The sequence below is a fragment of the Lutjanus erythropterus genome, chromosome 7, assembly GCF_056507025.1.
Source record: "Lutjanus erythropterus isolate fLutEry1 chromosome 7, fLutEry1.hap2, whole genome shotgun sequence".
Taxonomy (NCBI): Eukaryota; Metazoa; Chordata; class Actinopteri; order Lutjaniformes; family Lutjanidae; genus Lutjanus; species Lutjanus erythropterus.
This window is the reverse complement of record NC_139323.1, coordinates 10,051,835-10,075,454: the sequence shown is the minus strand read 5'-3', so window position 1 is coordinate 10,075,454 and position 23,620 is coordinate 10,051,835. Positions and strand designations below refer to the sequence as shown.

The following is a 23,620-nucleotide window of genomic DNA, read 5'->3' as shown; positions in this document are numbered from 1 at the left end:
TTGTTTCCACACGCTGAGATATTGTTTCACCCTTTTAAGTGCTGCTTTCAAAGGCCTGTCGTTCGGAGGGGAAATCTCTGCTACGAGACTCTAGATCCTTGGTATTTAAAGGCATAGTTTAGATTATTTGTACTTGGGTTGTATGAGGTGCTATTCAATGTTTTACCTACAGCACATGGCAGCCGACACATCCCCCGTTTGGAGAAGACCCTGTCCACAGCACAACATTGCTTAGCTTCTTACACTGGTAGTCCTGCTGCTTCTCCAAAATGGGAGCATGCTGACCGCCATCCACTGTAAATAATACAATAACTATGGATAGGAACCTCATACAAACTAACTGCAGATCATCTGAATTATTCCCTTAAAGTGAAATATATATCGACTTTAATTAAAGTCTCTGCAGATTATAAAATACCTCATCATATGCTTTGAAGCGAAAAGCTCTTGTATTCTTTGAGTTAGGGTGTGAGGAGGGGGTTTGGTCAGTTGGTTGGTTAGGAGCAGGAGGGAGTGCGGCACGGTGCCTCCTCCATCACTGGGCCTGGCACGTGGCCCCCGCTCTCACCACAGCCCGCTTCCTTCACTCTCCTTCAACAGCAGGTACTGTTCATCCACCCGACCCTGCCTCTTCCTCCCAAAACAAGCTCTGCTTTGTTCCCCCCACCCCATTGGCAGGGCCTGGGAGTTTATATGCTTAGCAAAAAAAAGGCACTAGTACCCACTCCTCAGTGCCTGCCTGTACTGAACCCCCCACCCTGTGTACTGTAAAAAAAAGCAAATATGCTCACATTTTCTAAAAAGTGATAGGTTTTAGGTTATTTCAGTCCTTAAAACCGCCAGTTTAGATGTTAGTTATGGATATAGAGTAAACATGTTCAGTGTCATGTTAGAGAAATTTGTCAAGATAAGGTGGAATACAGATGAGCAGAGAAGATACTTGTATGCCAAACTGTCCAAAAAAGATAAACTCCTGACTCTTAACTCCTGAATTCTTTTAGCGAAGAAGTGATGATTAAGGGCAACAGATCTACATCAGAAGAAGTTTGCTTGCTTTATCTGATGCGACACGGCATGGAGAACAATTAGCCATATTGCTGACAACAGCTGAGATTGGGAAAAACAACAGCCGTAGGGTCCCTGCTGTCCTCAGCCCTACTGGGCAAAAACCAACCCAGAAGAAACAATAGGACAAACACACACTCAGGCAAACAAAGGCACAAACACACATGCGAGCACGTATACACACATGTAAAAAAAAAAAAAAAAAAGAAAAAAAAAATCAAGGGGAGGATGCCTCCATGTTTTCTGCAAGCTGTATATTCTCCTGGCTATTCTGGGAATCACTCGAGTTGTGTATTATCTAAGAGATAAGGGACTCTTTGCCAGGACTCAGGAAGTGCAGAGGAATTTGCTGCCAGATATCTCTGTGTTTTTGAAACTTGCTCTCGAGCCCACACCTCCCCTCCCTCCACCCTCCCCCCCCTCCCCCCTCCCCTCCCCTCTCCATGGAGCAACTTCCTCTCCAGGCTGAGCCTTGGCTCCCTGCACTCCACTGGTGCATCCTCTTCCTGAGGTGGAGTCCCCTTTTCCATCAAAAAACTCCCTCCATTTGCCTTTTCTCAAACGCTCTCTCCTCTTTTTTTTCTGTCCTCTGAGAGGTGGAGCTTCTAATTCTAACATGAAATTTGGAACCGCTCAGAAATGTTTCCAGCACAAAAGACGCTATGTGTGTGTGTTTAAATACCAACACAAACTACAGGAAAATGGGAAACTGCTTCTAAAATACAAGCTAAAAGATTTTCTCCACATTATTCTTTGAAAATCCCCTAATTTGGGTTTTTTGCTCCAGATCTTTCACCCTTTCTGACTTAGATGAACAGAATAATCTCCAATATTGTAAACTGAACTTGTGAGCCATGTGAAACATTATTCTAAAGATGAAAACACCATGAAATATTTTGTTTGAACACAAGGAGAAATGTGGAAAGGAAAGAGAGGGAACAGAAGAGGAGAGTTTGTGTAAAGTTGAAGATAGAGGACAAGAGGGAATAAAAAAAGGGAAAAGGCGGTTGGGTGGGGAGCAGCGGGGGCCGAGTGTTGTAGGAAGGAGAAGGGTGGCCGGCCGTGGGAGGAAGGGTGGGCCTGAGACAAAGAAGCAGAGGAACACTCACTCCTGCAGGGTCTCCACTCCCATTTCCTTATACTGCAGCTCCTGCTTCACCTGGGCCAGCTCCTGCTTCAGTCTGGAGAGCTGCGGACACAAGGCCGACACCGGGTTACCATGGCGCACAATGGGCTTCTCTCACCACCACCACCGGCCAAAACTGCTTAGTCATGAGTGTTCACATACAGGAATGCTCTGCTAATGTTTATACAGAGACACACATGCACACGCATGCACACGCACACATCCACACAAACACACACACACACACAATGGTTCACAAACTGAGGTTTTCCTGGAAAAGAAGACTGATTAGGGTTTTTTGTTTTAAGAAAGTATTCAACAATATCTTGAATACTGTAAATAAAAAAAAGTCTTGATACAGTTCCAGACTGTAACAATATCTACCGTGATATTACATGGAGTTCATTATTTTATTTTAAATCTGAATTTTAAACTAATGCAAAATGATAAACACATCAGATTTATTATTTATAGAAGACATTTTGTTATTTAATATCACAATAAATATTGTATTGTGGCCTTTTTATCATGGTATTATTGTACCTTAAGTTTCTGGTATCGTCACATCCCTTTAAGATTCTGTCTGTGACTGCAGTCTGTATTAATTAAATTTGTCATTTGTCAACTTTAAAGGGGCACTGCGCCAATTGTGTGTATCAGTTCAGTTGACTTGTTACAGCGAGTATTATTATTTTCCCTTCTGTGGCTCTGGAGAAAGACATCCGAGTTTGAGAGAATAACCCTGATTATGTCATTGAGGTTGTCTTGGCCGGGCCTTGAGACTCCAAATACTTCAGCAAAACGCCTGTGTTATGAACTGTGTGTTTGAAAGATGAGAGCATTTACTGGCCCGGTCTGGTCAAAGATGCTGTTGGGTTGCGTTATGGGAAATGCAGGATTCAGTGTTTGGGGGGCCTGACCCACACTATGAGCTCAAAATCAGGATATCTCAGCCTCTGCTGCTTCGATTTTAACCATTCTTTTTTATCTGTATTGTGTAAGTCTGACAACTTTAGGGAAGTCCAATATAAAGACACTGGAGTGCCCCTTTCAGTGGAATTGTACTGTGTTGTCATGATCATAGCATTATATTATTTGAGATATTCTGCTGTCCAAATGACAATCACAAGCAAATTGTAATTACACAGTTACAAAATTCACGTTTGAAGAGTTTTGTCTTATCACTCCCATATCTACATTGAACTGGTTTTGCTGCTACACATCTAAGGTGCTGTGCTAATAACTACTGCTGGACACTGTTTATACTTTTAATAATACTTGTTACTGCATCACCATTTTATTCTATGTACTGTATTATTCTTATCTGTTGTATTCATAGTGCTGAGTAAGCAAACTGCAAATATAATGCTATTTGTGCAATGACATTACTAGTACATTACTAGTTTCAGGTTGCAAATTACAACATCATTTCTATGAAACTCAACAGTTACATAGACTGGAAACTGCTGTATTACTTTTTCATTAGATTGCATCAAGTAGGAAGTGAAACAGAAAAGCAGAAACAATTAATTGTATTGAACATCAGCTTGATTGTGTTATATGTAATTTTGCGCACACTTGACATATCGTATGTTATATCTCTATCAGTAAAATAGTAACAAGACTAAGTATCAACAGTCACACTAGGTGATTTGGGAGGCCACAGTCTTGCACAGCTGTGCTTTGAGCTAAATGTTAACATCAGCATGCTATAATGCTCATGATGACAATGCTTTAGGTAACATTAGCCACGGTCACCATCTCTGTTTAGCATGTTAGCATGCCAACACTCACTAAATAGCACTAAACACAGTGCAGCTGAGGCTGATGAGAATGTTATTATTTGGCAGGTACTTGGTCACAAACCATAAAGATTTGTCATTAAGCGTAACTGCTGTGTCAAAATTTCAGAGGATCAAAGTTATTCATCCACCATAATTGTCATATTGATTCCAGCCAGATCATAGAGCCGTAAACTTAAATATGTTAACCAAAGATCATACTGACATTTTTTTATTACAAACAAGACCACCCATAAATCACTTTGACACAGTTTTCTATGGCTTCAGCGGCTATGTCAAACCATCAGTGTTGATTTGTGGGTGTTGTCTGTGAGTGATGAGTCAATAAAGAACGAAAACTTAACAACCGGCCATCATCTGGTAATGAGGGACAATTGTGACATACTGTGTCAACCACATCTGTCTTTGAATTTTTCCAGTTTCCAGCAATTAATTAGATTAATTATCTCTCTACAGTAACATTAAAATTAAGTCCTACTCAGCTTTTCAGTATACAATGTCAGGTTAGAGCTCTCTGATCCAGGAAACACCCTCACCCATGTGACTGATCTCAGAGAAATGTCCAACTTGGCCCTGTGAGTCAGTGACCTAGCCTCTGCCTGACCCTTTGATGATGATCTCATCCTCATCCTCTCGAGGCCCCGGGCCAGAGCCACAGTATCCTGTAGGGGCCACACCCCAGCCCCCTCTTTCTACCCAAAAGGGCCCCTCGCTGCAGCCCATTGTTCTCCTCTGATAATGACTTACCCGCTCTCGTCTACAAGCTATTTCCACTTTTATTTGGTCGGGGTCGTATTTCGCGTTTGAGGACGAGCCGGAGAGCGCTGTGAACACATAAAAACAAAGAACACAGAGGGATCAGCAGTTAGTTCACAGTGATGATTTTGAAGTTGTAATACTAAGAGATGAAGGGGGATCCAGTGTCGTCTCCCAGCCTTTACTCTCTATGGACGCCCCCTGGACGTTTTGTGTGTGACAGCTGGCTAGGGTCTGAGGGTAAACTGGGTGGAGGTGGATAAAAGGGAGGGTGGGGTGAACCAGGAATGGGGTTCTAAGAAGATCTTCTATAGATTTGCACCCACAGCAGCTCTTGAAGGGACATATCCAGGCCAAATAATTAGGTCAGCTAAGGACAGGTTTTTGGTTGTCATGGAGCCTTCCAGTTCACACTTGTCTCATCCTTTAATCCTTTCTTTCCATGTATGTTCCTGTGTGGTTTTTTTGATTATGAAACACAGCTGGATGTTAGTGTGTCTTACTGCTGGTGATGGAGCGGTTGTCCTCAGAGAGCTCGTGGAAGAGCAACATTTCCTGCTGAGCCAGCTCCAGACGCTGCTGCTTGATCAGGTACATCTCCTTCTTGGCTTTGAGGGCCTCCTGGGCCACTACAAGGTACTCCTTCAGCATGCGCTCCTGCTCCTGCCGCCATTGAGTCCGTGGGTTCTCGATCTGGGTGGTCTCTGACAACAGCACACAACATGAGTGACTAATAGACAAACTAAAAGACAGCGCTCAGTAGAGTGCAGATCTCTGTCAGGCAACAGATGGTGAAGCACCTACCGCAATGTCACCACAACTACCAGATGCAACCAGAGGAGATAATCAACGTTGAATAAAGTTTTTTTGTGTAAGTTTTCCTATAGAGATGTATGTAAGTTTTCAAGCAGTCTGTATAGTACGGTCCAAGTTTTCTTAAAGATGCATAGAACAGTGTAAAACAGGTGAGTACATCCAAACTTCTCAATGTATTTATTTATTTAAAACATTTTAAGCAAAGGTTGTTTTACAACAATATAATAGATAGAGAAACTCAAAAAAGCTGAAAATCTGAATAATTTATACTTCATGTTGCCAAAGGTTGGAGCCTGCATGTCTTGGTGACAGTTGTGACTGTTAATGTTTTGGCAAGAGCTGCGTAGATTGTCCTCAGTAACTGAATTTAATTCTGTAACCAATATCATGTTCAATTTTTCAGGTTTATAACAAACCAAATTTCATGAAAATTGGTTTAGAATTAAAGAAGTTGCAGTCAGTTCTGTGAAGTCTGCGTCATTGTTTACTAGAGGACCTTGAACACTCCAGCCTGGGGATGGTACAGAGTAGGGCTGCACAATATGGTAAAAAAAAATATGAAGGAATGATCACAATTACTTTACAATTTTCATTTTCACTGGAAATTTGTTGGAGTCTGTATTACACAAACATGTTTTCTTACATCTGGAAAACAAGATTTGTAAGCCAGGGCATCTCTGCAGCACTACAGTACTTCACTATAACGCTGTTTTACACACATTCTTCCTTCATTGCAAAACTGCAGCTCATGGGATTTGAATATTGCACTCAGACATATTGCGATTTCGATTAATCATGCAGTCTTAGTGCAGAGGCCAAGCAGAGACGACAATGAAGTTAAGTAAACTGTGAATTATTTCACCTGCATCATGCCTGATTTTAGTGGATCATAACATCTGTTATGGAATTAATCTGCAGATGCTCTAGTTTAAGATGAAACAAAACTTTTCTTTTAAAATCAGTTATTGAGCCACTGCAAAGGCCAAAATATGGCTTGCAATACACTAGATAAGTCTTGTTTTTAGCCTAGCAGTTGTTGACGACTTCTGGCCCCTACCAGCCGGTTAAGAGGAGTGCAGAGTCAGAAGTCAGTTTAAAACAGTGCAGTCGATACCGAATGTGTGACAGTGTCAATGAGAAAAGCATGAAGGTCTTGTGGTCACCTATTTCCACGGTGTACCGTACCATATATTTTTTTTAAATTCATATCAACTTTGTTTTTTAAGTGCTTGGAGATAAATGGTGATGTACTCACTGTTGATGTGGTCGATGTAGTAAACTCCCACTTGCTGGTCATAAACCTCCTCCCACCCAAGAGGCAGTTCATCTCCAACACAGTCGGCAAACGTCAGCGGTTTGGTGATCCTGAAATGATTTAAAATCAGTTTGGTGCAACAGTATCCCAGAGGAATGCACACGTGCCCTTTAATATCAGCTTAAGAAAAAATGACATACACAGAATCTATGTTAGCTGGATTTTACATAGATTTACAGCCTTAAGTCTGATCTCCCATATTATGTCATTTTCCGTGTTAGCATTAAGTGGCCTACAGAGTGCTCCGCTCCATTTATCATGTTTATAAAAGGCGTTTTCAATGTTAATCGAGGGGAAAGAAGCAAAAAAAAATCCCCCCAAAAACATCAACATTCATTTCAAATCCTCAACATTAAACCAGTCCTAGTATGCCAGAGTTGTAGCACTGACTCCCATCTAAAGTGCATTTTAGTATCACAAAGGAAAATCCTGTTGCGAGTACACAGCTTTTGTTTTACAACATATACAAAACAATGGACAAGGTTTTCAAATATGAATACATGCAGATAATGAATATGTATGCAATCTTATGATGGACTATTTGTGTTGGTCATTCCCAGAAACTATTTCAATAATTTCTTGTGTCTGAGTGCTTCACTTGGTAAAAATGAAGGAATGTGATTGTCAGGTGTCATCAGTATTATCAGTACACAAGCTTTTTCTAAATCAATTGAGCATTCAATGACAAACATCCAGCTATCGAATATCAAAGAAGCAAAGAAAAGAACTGCAGATTCATCAACAGAGGCAGAGCTTTATCTGGTTTGAAACCATTCTTCCTATGTTGGTGACTGTCAGATTTACAAGCTTGTGTGTTTAACAAGGTTATAAGGTTGAGTGCTCCTCTGGGAAGGAGCTGATCAGTCCAGGTGGTCAGCTCCGAAAATAACATAGTTTCAAGCGCTCAGTCTTCTGACTTGACCATTATTTTTCCACATAACCTTTTTGATACCACAGACACAAAAGACAAGTCCAAAGCTTAATATGCAGTCATGACAAAACACAACTAAAAACCTAACAGTCAACTGAACAGCTAAAGCAAGAGAGACAAATCCTGCTGGAGATAACAACAGCTAGCCTCGACCAACAAAAATACATTTACTTACTCTTACTTCACTACTTATCCCACAAGCCACTTCCATTAATTGCAATATATCAGATTGTTTTGTTAAACTATATTATTACATAGTATCAAATTGTAAATTAAACAGTTTTTCTTCATAGATTCATGCTTTGAAGCCTTTTTTGTAAAGTTTTCTATGATTACTGTTTTCTGCCTTTGTGGGGCAGAAAGGGAAGCAATGTTTTTTTGCACACTTTTTAGGCTTTTCATGCTGTTTTTGACAGAGACAGCTGATGTCAAGAAAGGAAGGAGGATAGAGAGGGGGAAGACATTCAGAAACGGAGCACTGGCTGGAATCGAACCCATGGTCACTGCAGTCACACTGTGTTAGCCCACACCTATTCATTTAATTGGATAAAAATATAAGAGCACCTTCTTTTTACATTTCTTTGAACAGAAATTTGCTGTGATATTAGCGTTAGTTTCATAACTCTTTTAAAGGGATAAAATGTGACCAAAAAAGACTGCTAGGGTCAAATTATTTATTATTAAGCAATGTGTGTGGATGTGGGCCCCATGTGCAGACACAAACACACAGTGTCAGGCTATAACGGAGACTATGACACAGCTAATGACATCAGGCTGATACATAACTAACTCCACTAATCTACACATATCAGCGAGCTGTGAACCAGCGGGTCTGATGAGAACAGCGTATACTGTTACTGTCTGATTACCATCAATCAGTGCAAACAAAAGGGGGTCCAGTGGCAGTGACCCCTTCCACCACAGTATGCTCACAATGCAGACGGTGCATGAGGCCTGATTCTGGCGAGGTATGCATACAATGAAGGGACGGCCCAGAGAGAGTAGCTGAGGCATTCTGCACCGCATTCCTCAGGAGACAGAGGCAGCAGTTCTCCTCTCTGCACACAGGCATGCAGGACAAACTCACTTCACCAGATCTTAACTCCAGTTTGGTTGCAGTGACGAAGTTTGCAGGCTGAATGCTACCAGCACTGAGACACATGCTGATGATTCAAATTAGTAGGAAACACAGGTTCTCCCACTTTCGCAAAACCCTCAATAAAGCCTTTATTGTGTGGCATAGTACCAAAATCTGAAAGGATATTTGAAAAACTTCTTCATTTTACCCTCAGTGCCTTCACTGTGTTCTAATACTAACATTAAATTGTTAATATTTGCTGTTTTTGGTACATGCATTGCTATTTGCATGAGCTGAAAGTAAATCTACATGATGATAAATTAGGTAGGCTTGTCAAAAATCTTCAACAATTCCTCACATTCAATAAACTCCCTTTGCATTTCACACATTTTGGAGAAATTCTTCAGGCTTATTCACTGATACAGCTTAGCATGTATGGTTGACTGAAACTTATCTTTCCAAAAGTATCTCAGTTAACCCTGACAATTATTTTCTCAGTTAATCAAATAATTGTTTAGTCTTTTCAATTTCATAAAAAAGTGCCGGTGCTTTTCTGAATGCAAAAGTGCTACATGGATAAATGTCCATTTGTTATTGATTTAATCCACTGGGAAAAATATAACAACAAACTTTCAAGGCCTCATTCAAAAACATCAATAGAAGCTTTGAATGCAAAACAATGACATTTGGTACAAGCTCATCTTGAGGTGTTCGCAAAAAAAGGGAAAAGAATGGAGCAAATACCCTCCAGCTAAGGATGCACTGGTGCAGCTCGTCCAACGGAGGACACTGCTGGGGAAAAATACCTGAGGCGGCACCAAATATACCATCTCAAAAAGACTGGGGTTGGATGGAACCACGCAACTGGTGACCATTGTTGTCAACCCTTTCACTGACAAGCCAGCTCTTAAATTGACTGCTGAGGGCATTGCAAATGCAAAAAAGGCTCCTACAGGTGCACAGCCCTGCATAAATGTATAGAAGACTGTGAATGACACCATGAAGAGCAGGGTCAACAACATCAAAACAATCAAACAAACAACCATGTTTCAGAACAAAATTTCAATCAATCTTTCTGATGCCTAGGTTCTCTGATACTGTGATTTCCTCCTCACAACATCACTGAATTCACCATTGACTACTGTCACAGTTTTTGCATTATCATGCTGGCTTCAAGAGACGACGCAACATACAGATGGCGGTCAACAAAGTGGCCACCAGGGCCGTCACAAGGCGTTTTTGCAGTGGTTCCATGGCCCCAAACTGTACAAATGTACCAAGTTTCACGCTCTTGTGAAAAAGTGAACATCATTCTCACATTTCGCCTGAACTTTGAAACGTTTCCTGAGGAGAGAGCCTGAGGTGACGTCTTCAAATGCCTTGTTGTGTCCAACCAGTAGCACGACTTAAACAACAGTGATTATCAAAGTAGTTTGCTTTTACATTTCTGTTGATTGGCTGATTCATCGGTTCCAAATTTGGCTTGTGACCATTTGTTGTGAGCACTTTAAGCAAAGAGTGATTTTTCTTCCTCAGTTGGTTCCATCTGAATCATTTTAGAGGCCTGAAGCTACTCAGTGTTTTATGAGGAAAAACAGTCCTTATAAGAGCTAATAAAACAACACATATAACTTTATTGAGCAGACTGGTTTCATCTTCTTTCTTAACTTGACGATCATCTCCTGACCCTTTAGATTCATCTTGTGACCCCCCCGGGGAAAACACCAGAAGAAGAATTAATTGCCTAATCATTTCAGTGCTACATAACCCATCCTGAGTTGTAGATATGCACAGCACAATACAGTTCCACATATTCCCAAAAAAATTATTGCTTCGACAAGTCGCCATGTCTTAAATAACTACACGTATCCTACAGTGAGCAGCATGGTGATGATGTGTTTGGCTGCATGCACAAGGCTCATATGAGAATCTTTTTTACACAAGGACAAGGCAAACACAAGCACACTCCTCACCTGCTCCTGATGTAAGTGTTTGTTAAAGGTAAACAAATGTCAAGACACTAACTGCACTTGTAAATACTTAGAAAACACTTATACAGTCACCGGGCAGACAGGCGGACTGAAGAAGAAACCACGATGAGAAGAATAAGAAGGATTACAGTAAGTCAAAGACATATCAAAAACAGGCAGCAGGTCTGATATATTTTAAAAACGAGGGGAAGGATGGGAATCTATATGACGTCAGAGACAGTTTAGTCCTGAACTGCCCTTCGACCTCCCCAGAGAGCAGGAGACAGAGGGAAAAACATGTCCTTTCACAGATCTGAATGCGAATATCTGAATGTTTGGTTTGTTATGCAGTCTTGTGACAGCAGCCTCTGTTTTTCCAAGTCATGTCTTGGTCTTGGGAGACTCTAACCGCTCCTGCACAGCACAGCGCACTTACACAGAGGAGGACACACAGCAGCACAGACCAGGAGAGCAGCAATCTGATGACGGCCAATGTATCGTAAAACTAGAAGTAAAAGTTGCCAGATGAGAATTTTTGGACCCTTCAAACAGTATGGAATCTGAACTGTAAAGCAAAACATCTTTCTGATCATTTCTATCAATCAGCTTTGTCCCTCAGTCAGACGAGCTCCGAGGGAAAATAACTGTGTCATTCCCCCGTCAGACTGACACAGTGACCCTGGGTAAACCCCTGTTTGCTGACACTGTGAATCAGTCAACAACATAGATTACCCAACAGAGTTTAGTGCAGGTCTGGCACTGCTCTGCTCTGCTCTGCTCTGGTGTGTACGGTGAAACACTGATTTTTATTCTAATTATATACCATAGGACTCCCATAGAGCTTCTATAGGAGTACTGTAACTCTACAGCAGGTGCTGGCAGTGACTATTAACAGCATTTTAGCCACGCTAGCGGCATGACTGTATGGATGGCTTTGTCTTTCTTCGGTCCAGACTGCAATATCTGAACAACTACTAGATGGGTTGCAATGAAGTTTTGCACAAACATTCATGGTCCCCAGAGGATGAAGCCTACTGACATTAGTGATCCTCTGACTTTTGCTCTAGCACCACCATGAATTTAACATTTCTGTTTTTTAGTGAAACATCTGACTAGCTATCTTTGTTTTGTCTCTGATTTGTTTCAGCTGTGAAGAAAAGCTCCTGGCCCATTTAGGTGCATCTTCCAACTTGTTGACAACCTGTTGCTCAAAGGTGTAGGCCAGTTTGGGCGTGCTGGTTGTCATGTTAGCAGCTGAACCACACACATTTTCTTCATGCCGATAATGGTAATTTGGATGGTTTTAATCATTCTCAAGTGTTCACAGTTAAATCCACTTTCCACTACATACATTTAGAGTAAAGCAAATCATAAAATGCAGGGAGCCAATATAGTGTTTATCATGTCATCTTTCCCTATCACTTCATCTAGCAAACTTTTTATCTGTCCAGTACTTTGGTTTACGACCAGTTACCTGCAAAACTATTCTCTTCATCCAACTGTATCTTGTGTTCAGTGCTAATTATCAAATAAGAAGGTGAACAAAATGCTTTAAACAGATAACATCACATTAAACCTTCCTATAATCGTAGTACAGTATTGTTCCTGTTAGTATACTAGCATGTAGCATTTTCAGCTCAAATCACAGCCATCCAGAACCACTGGCATGACTGTAGACTCTGTAGTCTTTTTTTCTCCATCATTTAGTTTTTATTTTCATCATCTAGGTTGTTCAGAGGCTAATGAGTTTCAGTTATGAAAACGTAAATACATAACTCATTTTGTTTCAAACTTAGTGGCAGTTTTATTTTATTTTTTCCAGGGTTGTTTGAGTATCAGAAATACCTCTAATGCTTCCTAAAATGTTGGATTGGTTATTTGAGAGTACACAAGTCTATGCACCAATCCAATATCACATAGTCTAATTTATTAGCACCAAAACAGGACCCTGCTACTACCCAACAGTGTCCTGTATTTGGGCAGCAGGACTCTTGGAGAAAAAAAAATTGTGGTTCACATTAAAAAGATAAAAAGATTTAGTCTAGTGTTAGACATAAAAGTAAAATAAAATGCTTTAAACAGATGACATCATATATATAAGTGCTGGACTTAAAAGTCTTATATAACAAAAAAAAATGCTCTACTCTGCTCTTTTCCTTTCTTTCTTTGGAACATTTACTGAAACTGGTCTGGGATTTTGTGATGTGGTTTGTCTGTCCTTTAGGAGGAAATGAATCATTGTCATTTAGAAGGATTGCATGGATACGTGAATTTTTTATGATTAACAGTGCAGCCCTAACCTGTATGCATTTTTTTTAAAAAAGGCAATGGTATTTGATCAATACTTAATATTGGCCAATATGCAAAGTTCAGGTATTGGGAAACAGGAAAGAAAAAACTGTATTGGAACATCTCTTTGGTTTTTATTCACACTATGTGCTAAGTGTGAGCGCGTGTGATCAACAGATCACTTGAGTACTACCAATCAGCCTGGTTTTTGTGTATATCCATAACTGCATGTGGAAGGACCTCTGTGATTCAAAATTCTTGAAAAACCTTGTTCTTCATATCACTCCATGCTGGCAACAGCTGTGGCCACAGGCATTTTGCTTTCTTGTGAACGCAATATCTCAAGAACACCTTGACATGGTACAAACATCCACTTGGACTCAAGGATGAACTGATCAGATTCAGATGGCTGCAAGTGATCAACAGTTGCTTCAGTTTTAAATTGTGTTCCAGCTAGGAACAGTGTATGTGGGGTCATCTTAATGTTGGCATAACTTTTCAAATCTCTACTGGTTGCATCTGGCAAAACCATCCGTTGCCTTGCAGGGATTTACACTGCTGAGTGCACTCTACTATTTTTTTGCATTGCATTTTTATTGCAATGGTATGCAGCAATGAGTAAATTTAGCAAAAATTAACACTCAAGATTGTGTATCTTAAGCAATTTTCAGCCTATAAATGTGTATGGACACCAATGAGAAATGATGCAAAATAAAAATGCAGGACATTACAGCATCATAGTAAAAAATTATCAGCAGTCATGTAAACTATGCCTATATATAAAATTTGTAATGAATACACGAGATTATTAATAAAGGCCAGTTTTGTTCTAAAATTTGTTCACATTCTGCAGGATCCTCTTTCAGCCTAAGAGGAAACAGAAAATGAGGCAGATATCTGAAATAGAATAAAGAGAGTGTGACAGAATGACAAGCATGTTCAGCTGTGGAGGACTGAAATGCTGCAGCGTCTCACAACTTCCCAGCAAAATATATTTAGTTGTCAAAGACATTTGCTAATTCTAGAATAATCTGTGCCATCCTGGGTTGTCCCAGAGGATATTTCTATCTGTAGCAACCCGCCTTTGCCTGGCGACGGGCTTCTGCATGGGAAAGGCATGTGAAACTGGAGTCTGGGCCACTGGACCTTGTGTGGTCTGCTGGTCATCCCCACCAGCTCCTCAGCCTTTGTTTCTCAGCTACAACGATGTGCCAAACTGCGGACTGCATTACACAAAACATAATATTCCTTATTATATTTTATTGTGGAGCCAAAGAAAGTTATTATCTTTCAGCTTGACCACACAGCCACATGTTTTCAAGCAGCTAACAAAATTCAAAGTCTCTCCTGCTGCTGCTGCCTTTCATACAGTGCACTCAGTTCACATTAAATCAAAAAACATGGTGTTGATTTTTCCACCAAATGTGTTAAAGTTGCCTCCACAGTCCAGTGCAACCTCCTCAGTGTAGTGCACAGGGGATAAATTTTTAACACTGATGTTTAATTGTGTGACAGCTCACTGTATAAATAAACCAAACACTTGTGTGATGAAGCATCCAGAGTCGACCACAGCAAAAGACCATTATCAAGCAGCAGGCCTCAACAAGAAACGACAAACTTATCCAACAACTGAAAAGTCTTTTATCATCGCAGTTAGCCAGCTGCTGAAGTCTACAAATAAGAATTGAGGCTTGACCTTTGGATGACAAGCATTGCATATGTGACCAGAAAAACAACAAATGTAATGACACCGACGCAGTGCCATAGACGGGCCGTGAGGCAATAACAGAGAATTCTGTAAGTTCCCGTTTTAACTCCGATATGCACCGCAAATACCACCTGCTTCCATTCTCATATTGTTAGCTCCTCTCTGGACGGGGTGATAGACACAGTCTGTGAGAAAAAAAAAGGCCACAAGTGTTGTTGGTCTACAAATTCCTTTCTGTGTTAAAAAAGAAAATGTGAAAACAACTTTGGGAGGACTGTCATTTATGTCCAGCCTCTCCAAGGGCCTGGTCGGCATTTCAGAACAAGGCCTGAAGCAGCTGACAGACAGACAGACACCCGCTCTTCCAATATGTGTTGAATCTTGTAGAAATAGGTCTCCTATAAGTAGATCGACATCCCTGTCTCCGTACATATTTAGACAGCGTCTGGACACATGGGAAGGGCTTGTCTTATTGTGAGCGGAGCAGAGAAGAGTTCAACTAATGCAGCAGCTAATGATTATTTGTATTAGCAATTCATCTGTCCATAATTTTTCACTCAAAAATTTGTCACTCAAAAAATAATAGGCTTACTGCCATAGAGGACAAAAGAAACCAATAAATAGATAAATAAATAATAACAAATAAATGATGAGGTAGCAGGTTTTGACACTAACTGTGGCCCAATGGCCAAAAAGATGACTCTGGCCACCAAATATCCCCCTGAGAGGGTGAGAGACATAAAGTGTGAATTAGGAGAGAGAGCACAGCTAACCAGGTAAGAGCAGTGAATCAGCAGTGAAATAAAACGTTATTTTCTGATTGTTTCATAGAGGTTCTAAAGGACACATAAACACACCCACACCCCTGTACGACATTGCTCTGCCTACGTTTGTTAAAACTCTTTCTGCAGCTCTCAGCAGAGGAAATGGACAGAGACGGCTGTATTGGCCGGGGGTTACACATCGCTGCCAAGCAGGCTAAATCCCAGAGGCGTTCCAAGTACAGCAAAACACGAGAAATTAAGAAAATACAGGCAGAGGGCAGGGCCTGTGCCACCACACACTTCTAGTCGGTCATAAGTGATGATTTAGAGGGATTATGTTTATATGAGCCAATACATTGTTTTCTAGGAAAATATCATGCCTTTAAGGTTTTTTTTAACATAAGTTTGCATTTTGGCCAACAAAATGTACTTTCGGAGCTTGGTGGCCTGTGGGTCCAGTGCTTAAAAATATTAGCATCTATCCCTGGGTAGGTTGTGGTCAACTCTACTTTTAGACAGAGAAGTGTTAGGCTTAAATACACTGAACCTTAATTCAATTCATGAAACTGTGTGTGAGAAAACTTTCTTATGAAGAGATGATTCCCATTATTATAAAGAGCAGGACTGAAGTGAGGACAACTGGACACATTTATATTAAAATGATTATAGCCAGGATGCTACACTGGTCCTTCCAAAGTGATCATATGTTTATAATTTAAAGTGGTCTTCTCAGAACCACCTCTGCATTTGAGCAGTTTTCATTAACTATTCATGTCTCTGAGTGGCACAATAATTTCAGCTGTAATTAGTGCTGCAACAGTTAATCAACAGTGAAATAATCAATGAGTTATTAACAGTTACATTAGCTGTGAATTATTTTGATTAGAGTTGCAATGGTTAAGGGTAAATATGAAGCGACAATATGAAGCTTAGCTAAGGCTATGTTCAGACGGACAGTAGCCAGACGTGACAAAATGCATCACTTCATATCTACTGTACTGCCATGAAAGTGATCATTTTTCTAATCGAACTCTCAGCAAGAAAGCAAAATAAGTAAATTCCCCCGTAATGTTGAATGTTTCTTTTAAAGCCATAATATAAACACTATACATATAAACTATATATAGGCATTTTAAGTGTTTATTAATGTGTCTGTCAACTGTAAGCTCTCCTGTGAAAAACATGTAACTGAATGCTGGTGTATAAGCAGATAATGAATGACCGTACAACACTAACACAATATCTAACATCTCAGTGAAGTTGTATAGTTGTTATATATCTGCTCATAACAACATTATACTGATTATAAATGCTAAACAAAGTGTTAAAGTGTCACCCAAAAAGTTAGTGGGTACTTTCTCATTTTAGAGTGAGCAGACTGAACTACAAGCACATAAAAAGCTGCTGAATTAGAGTAAAAAGATCATTTGTAGTTATTTCTCACCCTTTAGAGTTTGGGATTTTGAAAAGCTATGACAAGCTGTGCACAGAAAGGTGCACACAAAACGGGTAGAGCCAGTGTTGTCAGCTACATTTTTCTTTCTTTCTGAATAAGAATTGTGCAGATGTGTGGAAGGAAAAAAAAAACAATGGTGGCCCAGAGCTCGAGGTTGGTCCACCGAGTTTGGCATGTCCTGTTTAGGTAGCATTCTTCACAATATACACATAAAACACAAGCAGCAACCTACAGCCTGACTGCTGAATGCTTCAGAGGAGGCATCAACACACAGGCTGAGAACTGATGCAAAGCAATATCTAGGCGATTGATAAGTGTTTTTATTGTTGTAAATCATCCAAAAGTATATGAATGAGTGGGGAGAGCAAAGCATCAAAGGGCCTGTCACACTAACTGCTGGAGGAAAGAGGTTTGAACTTCCAGAACAAGGAGCGAGGTGGGACCTGAAGACTAACATATTGTCTGCTCATGAAAAAGAACACAGAAAACACATAGGGCAAAATGACACTGGATCAAGCAATGGCATGTTCGTAACCTCCCCCACCAAAAGACAAAAAAGAGCCATCATAATGAAAACACTGGGGGAAGCAAAATAACAGCGGGGTTCAGCGCATGTGAATAACCTTTCGGTGCTGGAAACACAGCTCACCCTTTCCAGAATAATTGAATTTGGTGTGCTTTGTGACCAAGTATAAAGGCCTCCCTTTGCTGAGCGGCAGGCCGGCCATGGCTGTTGCATAACAGAGCTAATAAAGGAGGCCTACAGGGCCCAGGATGGAAAGGAGGAGGCAGACACGTGGGAACTGCCTCTGTTCTGCTGCTTTGTCTGGGGCCGCGAGCAAGCAGAGCCCCTAGGCATTAGTGTAGGCATGCCTAACATAACGCTCATTCCACAGTAACAAAAAAGCCCCACAGAACTGCTCGGCTTATCTGCAGGAGCTGGCAGGGCTGCCCCAAGCTGCTTGAGGTGTCCACCGTCCTCATAATGATCATCAAGGGTGAACGCAATGACGGCCGAGGGATGTAGATGTAGCCTACAGGTTTCCCTCTTTGTGTTTGGACATTAAGTCATATCACGGTGAGGCCGACCACTAGCATTTGCTCTTCTGCAAGCCATGTGTGGAAAGATGCTTCATCAGTTTCCCAGGTATCTGTGCACTGCGTTCACACATGGATCTAATTTTTCACTACATGCTGTCATCTAACCAACACAGCTCCATCCGGCTTCTCTGCCGCCTGCAGACGTCCAATGCACCAGTGGTAGCAAACTTGAACTCTGGCTGATACGCAACTCCGTTGCAGCACATCATGATCATCACTGACAATTATGTTTGACCTCAATGGCTCTTGTGTTTTAGTGATTAGGCGATAATTCCTCGCTGATGTGCCTCTCCAAGGGTCAGCAGACTTGAGGCTCACACACACACCGGACAACACTAGCTGCAAGCTTTACAACACACCATATCACAGTACCTGCACTTGCCGTTGTGACGCAAGGTGTTCAACCAAGCTGTTATACTGAGCTTTTGTTGGTGTGAGCGTCAGGAGTTCAAGAGGAGCTCCTGAGGCCTTTGTTACACTTCAAATATAGATCATATTATGCCCAAAATAAGGAGAGTTTGATCCCTGCCGAATAAGGCATGTTTCAGTCCCCTGAACATCACATCTGTCCTGTCAGTCTCTGACACACACTACCACGGTCCAACAAACACTGAACCCTCTGACTTTTTCCAATCAATCCACTACAAAAAGCTCACTGCTGGTGAACAAACTCAGACAAAAATTTACCTGGCAACAAGTCTGATAATTGATCAATCATTTAAGACCATGTTCAATCAAAAAAATCACTCTTTCTGGCTTCTCAAAAGTGAATATTTAAAAAGGGCTACACAATCATTTTCACTGTTGATTAATCTGCCAATTATTTTCACAGTTAATTGTTTAGTCTACGAAATGTTGAAAAACATGACATCTTCAAATTGCTTCTTTTTTTAATCCGACCTACAAGCCAGAATCCAAAGACTTTTTATTTACTATCATAAACAGAGAAAAGCAGCAAACCCTTACATTTAAAAAACTGGAACCAGCAAATGTTTGATATTTTTGTTTGAAAAATTACTTAAAGTATTATCAAAGTCTACAACCAGCTTAATTTTTGAATCAATTACCTGACTAATTATTGCTTTTCTTCTGGTAATCAAAGCCAAACAAGAAAAGCTGTATATGATGGCAAATTGAAGATCTTTGAGTTTTGGACTGTTGTTTAGGAAAAACAAACAAACAAGACACTTGAATATCAGAACTTTAGGAAGTGGGGATTCTGGCACATAGGCAAGTCAATTAATCAAGAAAATATTCAGCAGATTAATCAATATCAGAAGTTACCACCTAATAATATTCAAATTAAAACTAGAAAACAGAGCTCTGATTGCTGACTTTTTTAAGAAAATGAACAGAATATTTCATCGCCAGCCAATACTAGCAAGAATGTTTAAGATAACAGCCAATAATATGACAAACCCAAAGCTGCGTTTGGACAAAGAGACCTACAACATCGCCATCATTATGAGGATCATTGATGATAAGAAGTAGAGCTTAGTTGATAATTATTTTGATGATCGGTTAATTGTTTCAGTCATTTTTCAAGAAACATTTGCTGGTTAAAGCTTCTTAAATGTGAGGATTTGCTTCTTTACTTTGTCATCAATGATGTTATATGAAGAATCTTTGGGTTTTGAACTTTGGACTGAAATTGTGATGAGCATCTTCAATTTTTCAGCTACTTATAGACCTTATAGACTAAACGATTAAACATGAAAATAATCTGGAGATGAATCAATAATGAAAATAACTGTTAGTTGCAGGTGTAATAAGATCACCTTGCTCCTCACAGTCTAATGTTTGAATATGACAGCTTACAGTTTGCACCCGGCTGCAACTGCTTCATTTTTCTGATTCAATGTGAAACATCTCAAGAATCTGATCACAATCACTCATGAAGCAGTGCATCACTCTGAGTTAAAGCCAGTAACTCAGAATCATGAATGAAGGCCTGAAATAACACGTGGTAGAGACCTGACAACAGCAATCCTTAACCTATCAGCCTTTGATTTTAAGTTGTACTTAAAACAGAGCAGCTGTCAAACACAGGGAAAAGTATGAAACATTGCTGCATTCATTTCTCTGCTCCTGCCATCCCCATCATGTCTGAGTGGCATGCAAACAGACCTTTTATCTTCAGCTGAGGGAAAGAAGAACTATTTCTTTTAAGAGTGGTAACGCTGCCTGAATAGCTGACACCTTTTTGTATCTGTTCCATGTTAGCAGAAAGTCAGCTTTAGGGCTGTGTAGTGATGTGATTTATTGGAAAGTCAGTATCAGGTGGTGACAGAAGACATTCCTCTGGCCGAGATAACCTATAAATCACTGAGCAGCACCAGAACAAATGCAGAAAACATTCTTTAGTCATGCAAACGTAAAAGCCCTGATCCCCTCCTTCAAACGCTGACGACTAGATCTTGTGAAACTGCTATCAGCCTCACACAACAATGGTTAATCAACTTGCAGGGAGGAGGGGGCCTTCAAGGAAATCAGGTTTCTCTTATCTAGATTACATGCAGCTACTACATTCCCACTGCTCAAATCAGCTGCAAGAAATCTGGTTTAAAAATGCTGCACAGAAAGAGACGGAAATTCAAACTCCGGCCATACTTGAAGTGTTGCTTTTGTCAGGCACTGCGAATTTCTGCCTTTCCCTCATAATGCAGCAGAGTTAAAATACTTGCTATAATTCCCAGTAATCTCACAAAGTCTGCTTTGAATGCCTGATTGAGCCTGTTTCTGGGTTGGTGAAATCCCAGTCCCCACAAAAGCACATCCTTGCAGCTTTCCCAGTGGCCCAACTAGCATTCCTCACATATTTTCACAAAGATTTCTGGGAGTTGGAGTTTAAAGCTCTTGCTGTACTACGCTCCATTGTCAAATCCAGTGAAACACACACATTATGGGTCATTTTGGGATGAAGTACAACATTATCAGTAGACTGCAGAGCAGTGCCTGATACACTGCTGGACTGGAGGTGTCTTTGTATGAAAAGGAAAGGGGAGCTTGATAACAATAGCTCACTGTGTTAGGTGTGTGAACCAGGAATGTTTCAGGTCACTGGAAGTCATAAATCTGCTGAGCTTACTGATGAGTCTGAATGACTGAGGTTTGAGACAGACATCAAATTGAAGAGTCAGATTAGTAAACACTCAGGTGACCGGGTTTATATGCTGCACTGAACACAGGCTGCTGTTAAATGACAACACAACAAACCTGAAAGGCTGAGCTGCTGTCTAACTCCATGTCAAAGACCTGTCACACTTTTAAAGACTCATATTATCACTGGTAAAGCATGAATGCGAGCAGCTGCACGGTAGGGGACCATGGGCGTTACATCCCGTGTTTGCATGGGAAACCTTCAAGAGGAGGGGAGGCCACAACTGCTGCCAAATCTCATCTGATTCATCGGTCGTGGCTACAATATCCACCGCAACCTTGTGTCACATTAAAGGGAATGGAGGAAATTTATTTCCCCGGTCCCCCCAAAACAAAACACTTCAGTTGTAGTCGTCGCCCCCCTCCGCCCGGCCGCCCTGGCATCTCTTCCACTGACTTACAGCTAGTTTCTTACTTGTTGAATTAAAACTACTTTGTGTGAGTGTGTGTGATCCCAGTACTCCCAGGCCTGTAGCATACCTATCTCTGGGGTCAATCCATGAAGTTTGCCGGGTGTTGTGGTCGATAAAAAACACTCTGCCATCGTAATCCCGGGCTTCCTCCCAGCCCGCGGGCAGCGGCAGCTCCGAGCTCTCTCTCCGCTTACCGCCGCTGACCCACGGCATAGCGTCGGGATGGTGAGAGGGCTGGAGCCCTCTGCCCTGCTTTTTATCCCCCCGAAAAAGTCGCTCTTCACTGCATTACAACAAACTCGACCTCGACGCACTTGTCGGCGCAAACAATGGAGACGCAAATACAAAACTTTCCACCGAGGTTGTCCGATGAAAACGTCCCGCTGGAGGTACATCCACGTTTCTTCTTGCTACCCCCCAGAAACAGCAGCACGGCGGCAGCGCTCTCACGGTCCTCGGTCCTCCATGTTCGCCTCCTCCACCATATTTCATTCCTGCGTGTCCATATTCGGCTACAGCACATTTGCATAAACGGTCGGACGTACGACTGAGCGAGCTCCTCTGTCCAATAGGGACACTTCAGAGCTCAACACTTTCATTAAAGCGTGAAAACAAAGTTTATCAAATTAATTTAATGTTTTACCTCGACGGTAATTCAGTCAGCAGCAGTGGTGGACAGAAGAGGCAACAACAAGAACTAATTTAACTAAAGTTACTGTTCAGCTTTCAAACGACAACCTGTTGATTCGCGCGCCATAACTGAGCTTTAACTTCATAAAAATAAATTATTATCATCATTAGGCAAGAAAATTGTCTTATTGCTGTAACAGGAAAATAGTTTACAAGAGTTTAACTGTAATTTAAAGCCGAGGACAACTCCCCCCTGGACACAGTGACAAACCCGAGGTTTGTTATTGACTACACGGTTGTTTGAGTGGTGCAGCAGCGCCACCTGGTGTCTCCAGAAGATATCGCTTCATTTACAGCACCAACTACCCAGACCGCCAGACCCCTCACCCTCCACACACACTGTAAACCAAATATTCATGAATAGACCCTTCACATAGCAGACATTTTCACCCGAAAATGATAGGATAAATTCACCAATGATATTAATTAAGGCTCCGATCCATTCAGGTTAAAGGGACTTCGGGTGCTGCTGTTTTGCATGATGGCTCAGTGTTTCTCTGCTACACTAAATGGAACAGGACCTCAATTAGTATCAGTGGTAACACCTGTGCTTACCCTGCTATTTCATATAACACTGAAAAATTTCTATTTCAATTACATAGAATGAACAGACACCACATAAGAGACAAACATTTATAAAGAGACAATAGAATTTGGTGTCTAAAAAGCTAATAATAGTAGTAGCAAACTTCAGGGAGCAATTTTCTTAAAAATGTTGAATGGTGCTTTGGAAAAGAAAAGAAAATCAGACAAGGCAGATAAAATACAAATAAGACCAAGGAAGCAGAGGAAGAAGGATTTATTGAATAAGAATAAAAACAGTAAAGACAATTACAGTTAGTGAGAATATTTTCTAATAATACATAGGCCTTTTTGGCACATTTGGATTTTATTGATATTAGGGACTTAGTATATAGTTGAATTTCATTTTTAAGGACATGAATATGGGCGGAGTCTTTATAAACATTACCATTAATCTACACTATGGACCAGCAAGACCTTTTTTTCACAGAGGACATTGTGGCTTCTTATAGCAGGAAAAGCACAGGTGTAATTGAAAAATTAACAATGGCTGAATTCCATTCAGGTGAGCTTGCTCAAGGGTCCTTATATTGTGAAGGCTGGCTTACTGTCATGGCTTATTGGGACACGTTAATATTCATGAGCCATCATTAACTTTT

General features: G+C 40.8%; 1 protein-coding gene across 1 annotated transcript in view; it reads right to left on the bottom strand.

The window, feature by feature from the left end:
• Positions 1-22,281, bottom strand: part of wwc3 (WWC family member 3) — a 42,643-nt gene extending 20,362 nt beyond the window's left edge. Inside the window, exons 1-5 of the mRNA XM_084722608.1 lie at positions 21,817-22,281; positions 6,821-6,930; positions 5,253-5,453; positions 4,741-4,817; positions 2,175-2,254 (exon numbers count right to left, since the gene is read on the bottom strand). Of these exons, the coding sequence (XP_084578734.1) occupies positions 2,175-2,254; positions 4,741-4,817; positions 5,253-5,453; positions 6,821-6,930; positions 21,817-21,962 (614 nt within the window). The 5' untranslated portion in view covers positions 21,963-22,281. The remainder of the gene's footprint in view (positions 1-2,174; positions 2,255-4,740; positions 4,818-5,252; positions 5,454-6,820; positions 6,931-21,816) is intronic.
• Positions 22,282-23,620: the final 1,339 nt, after the last annotated feature.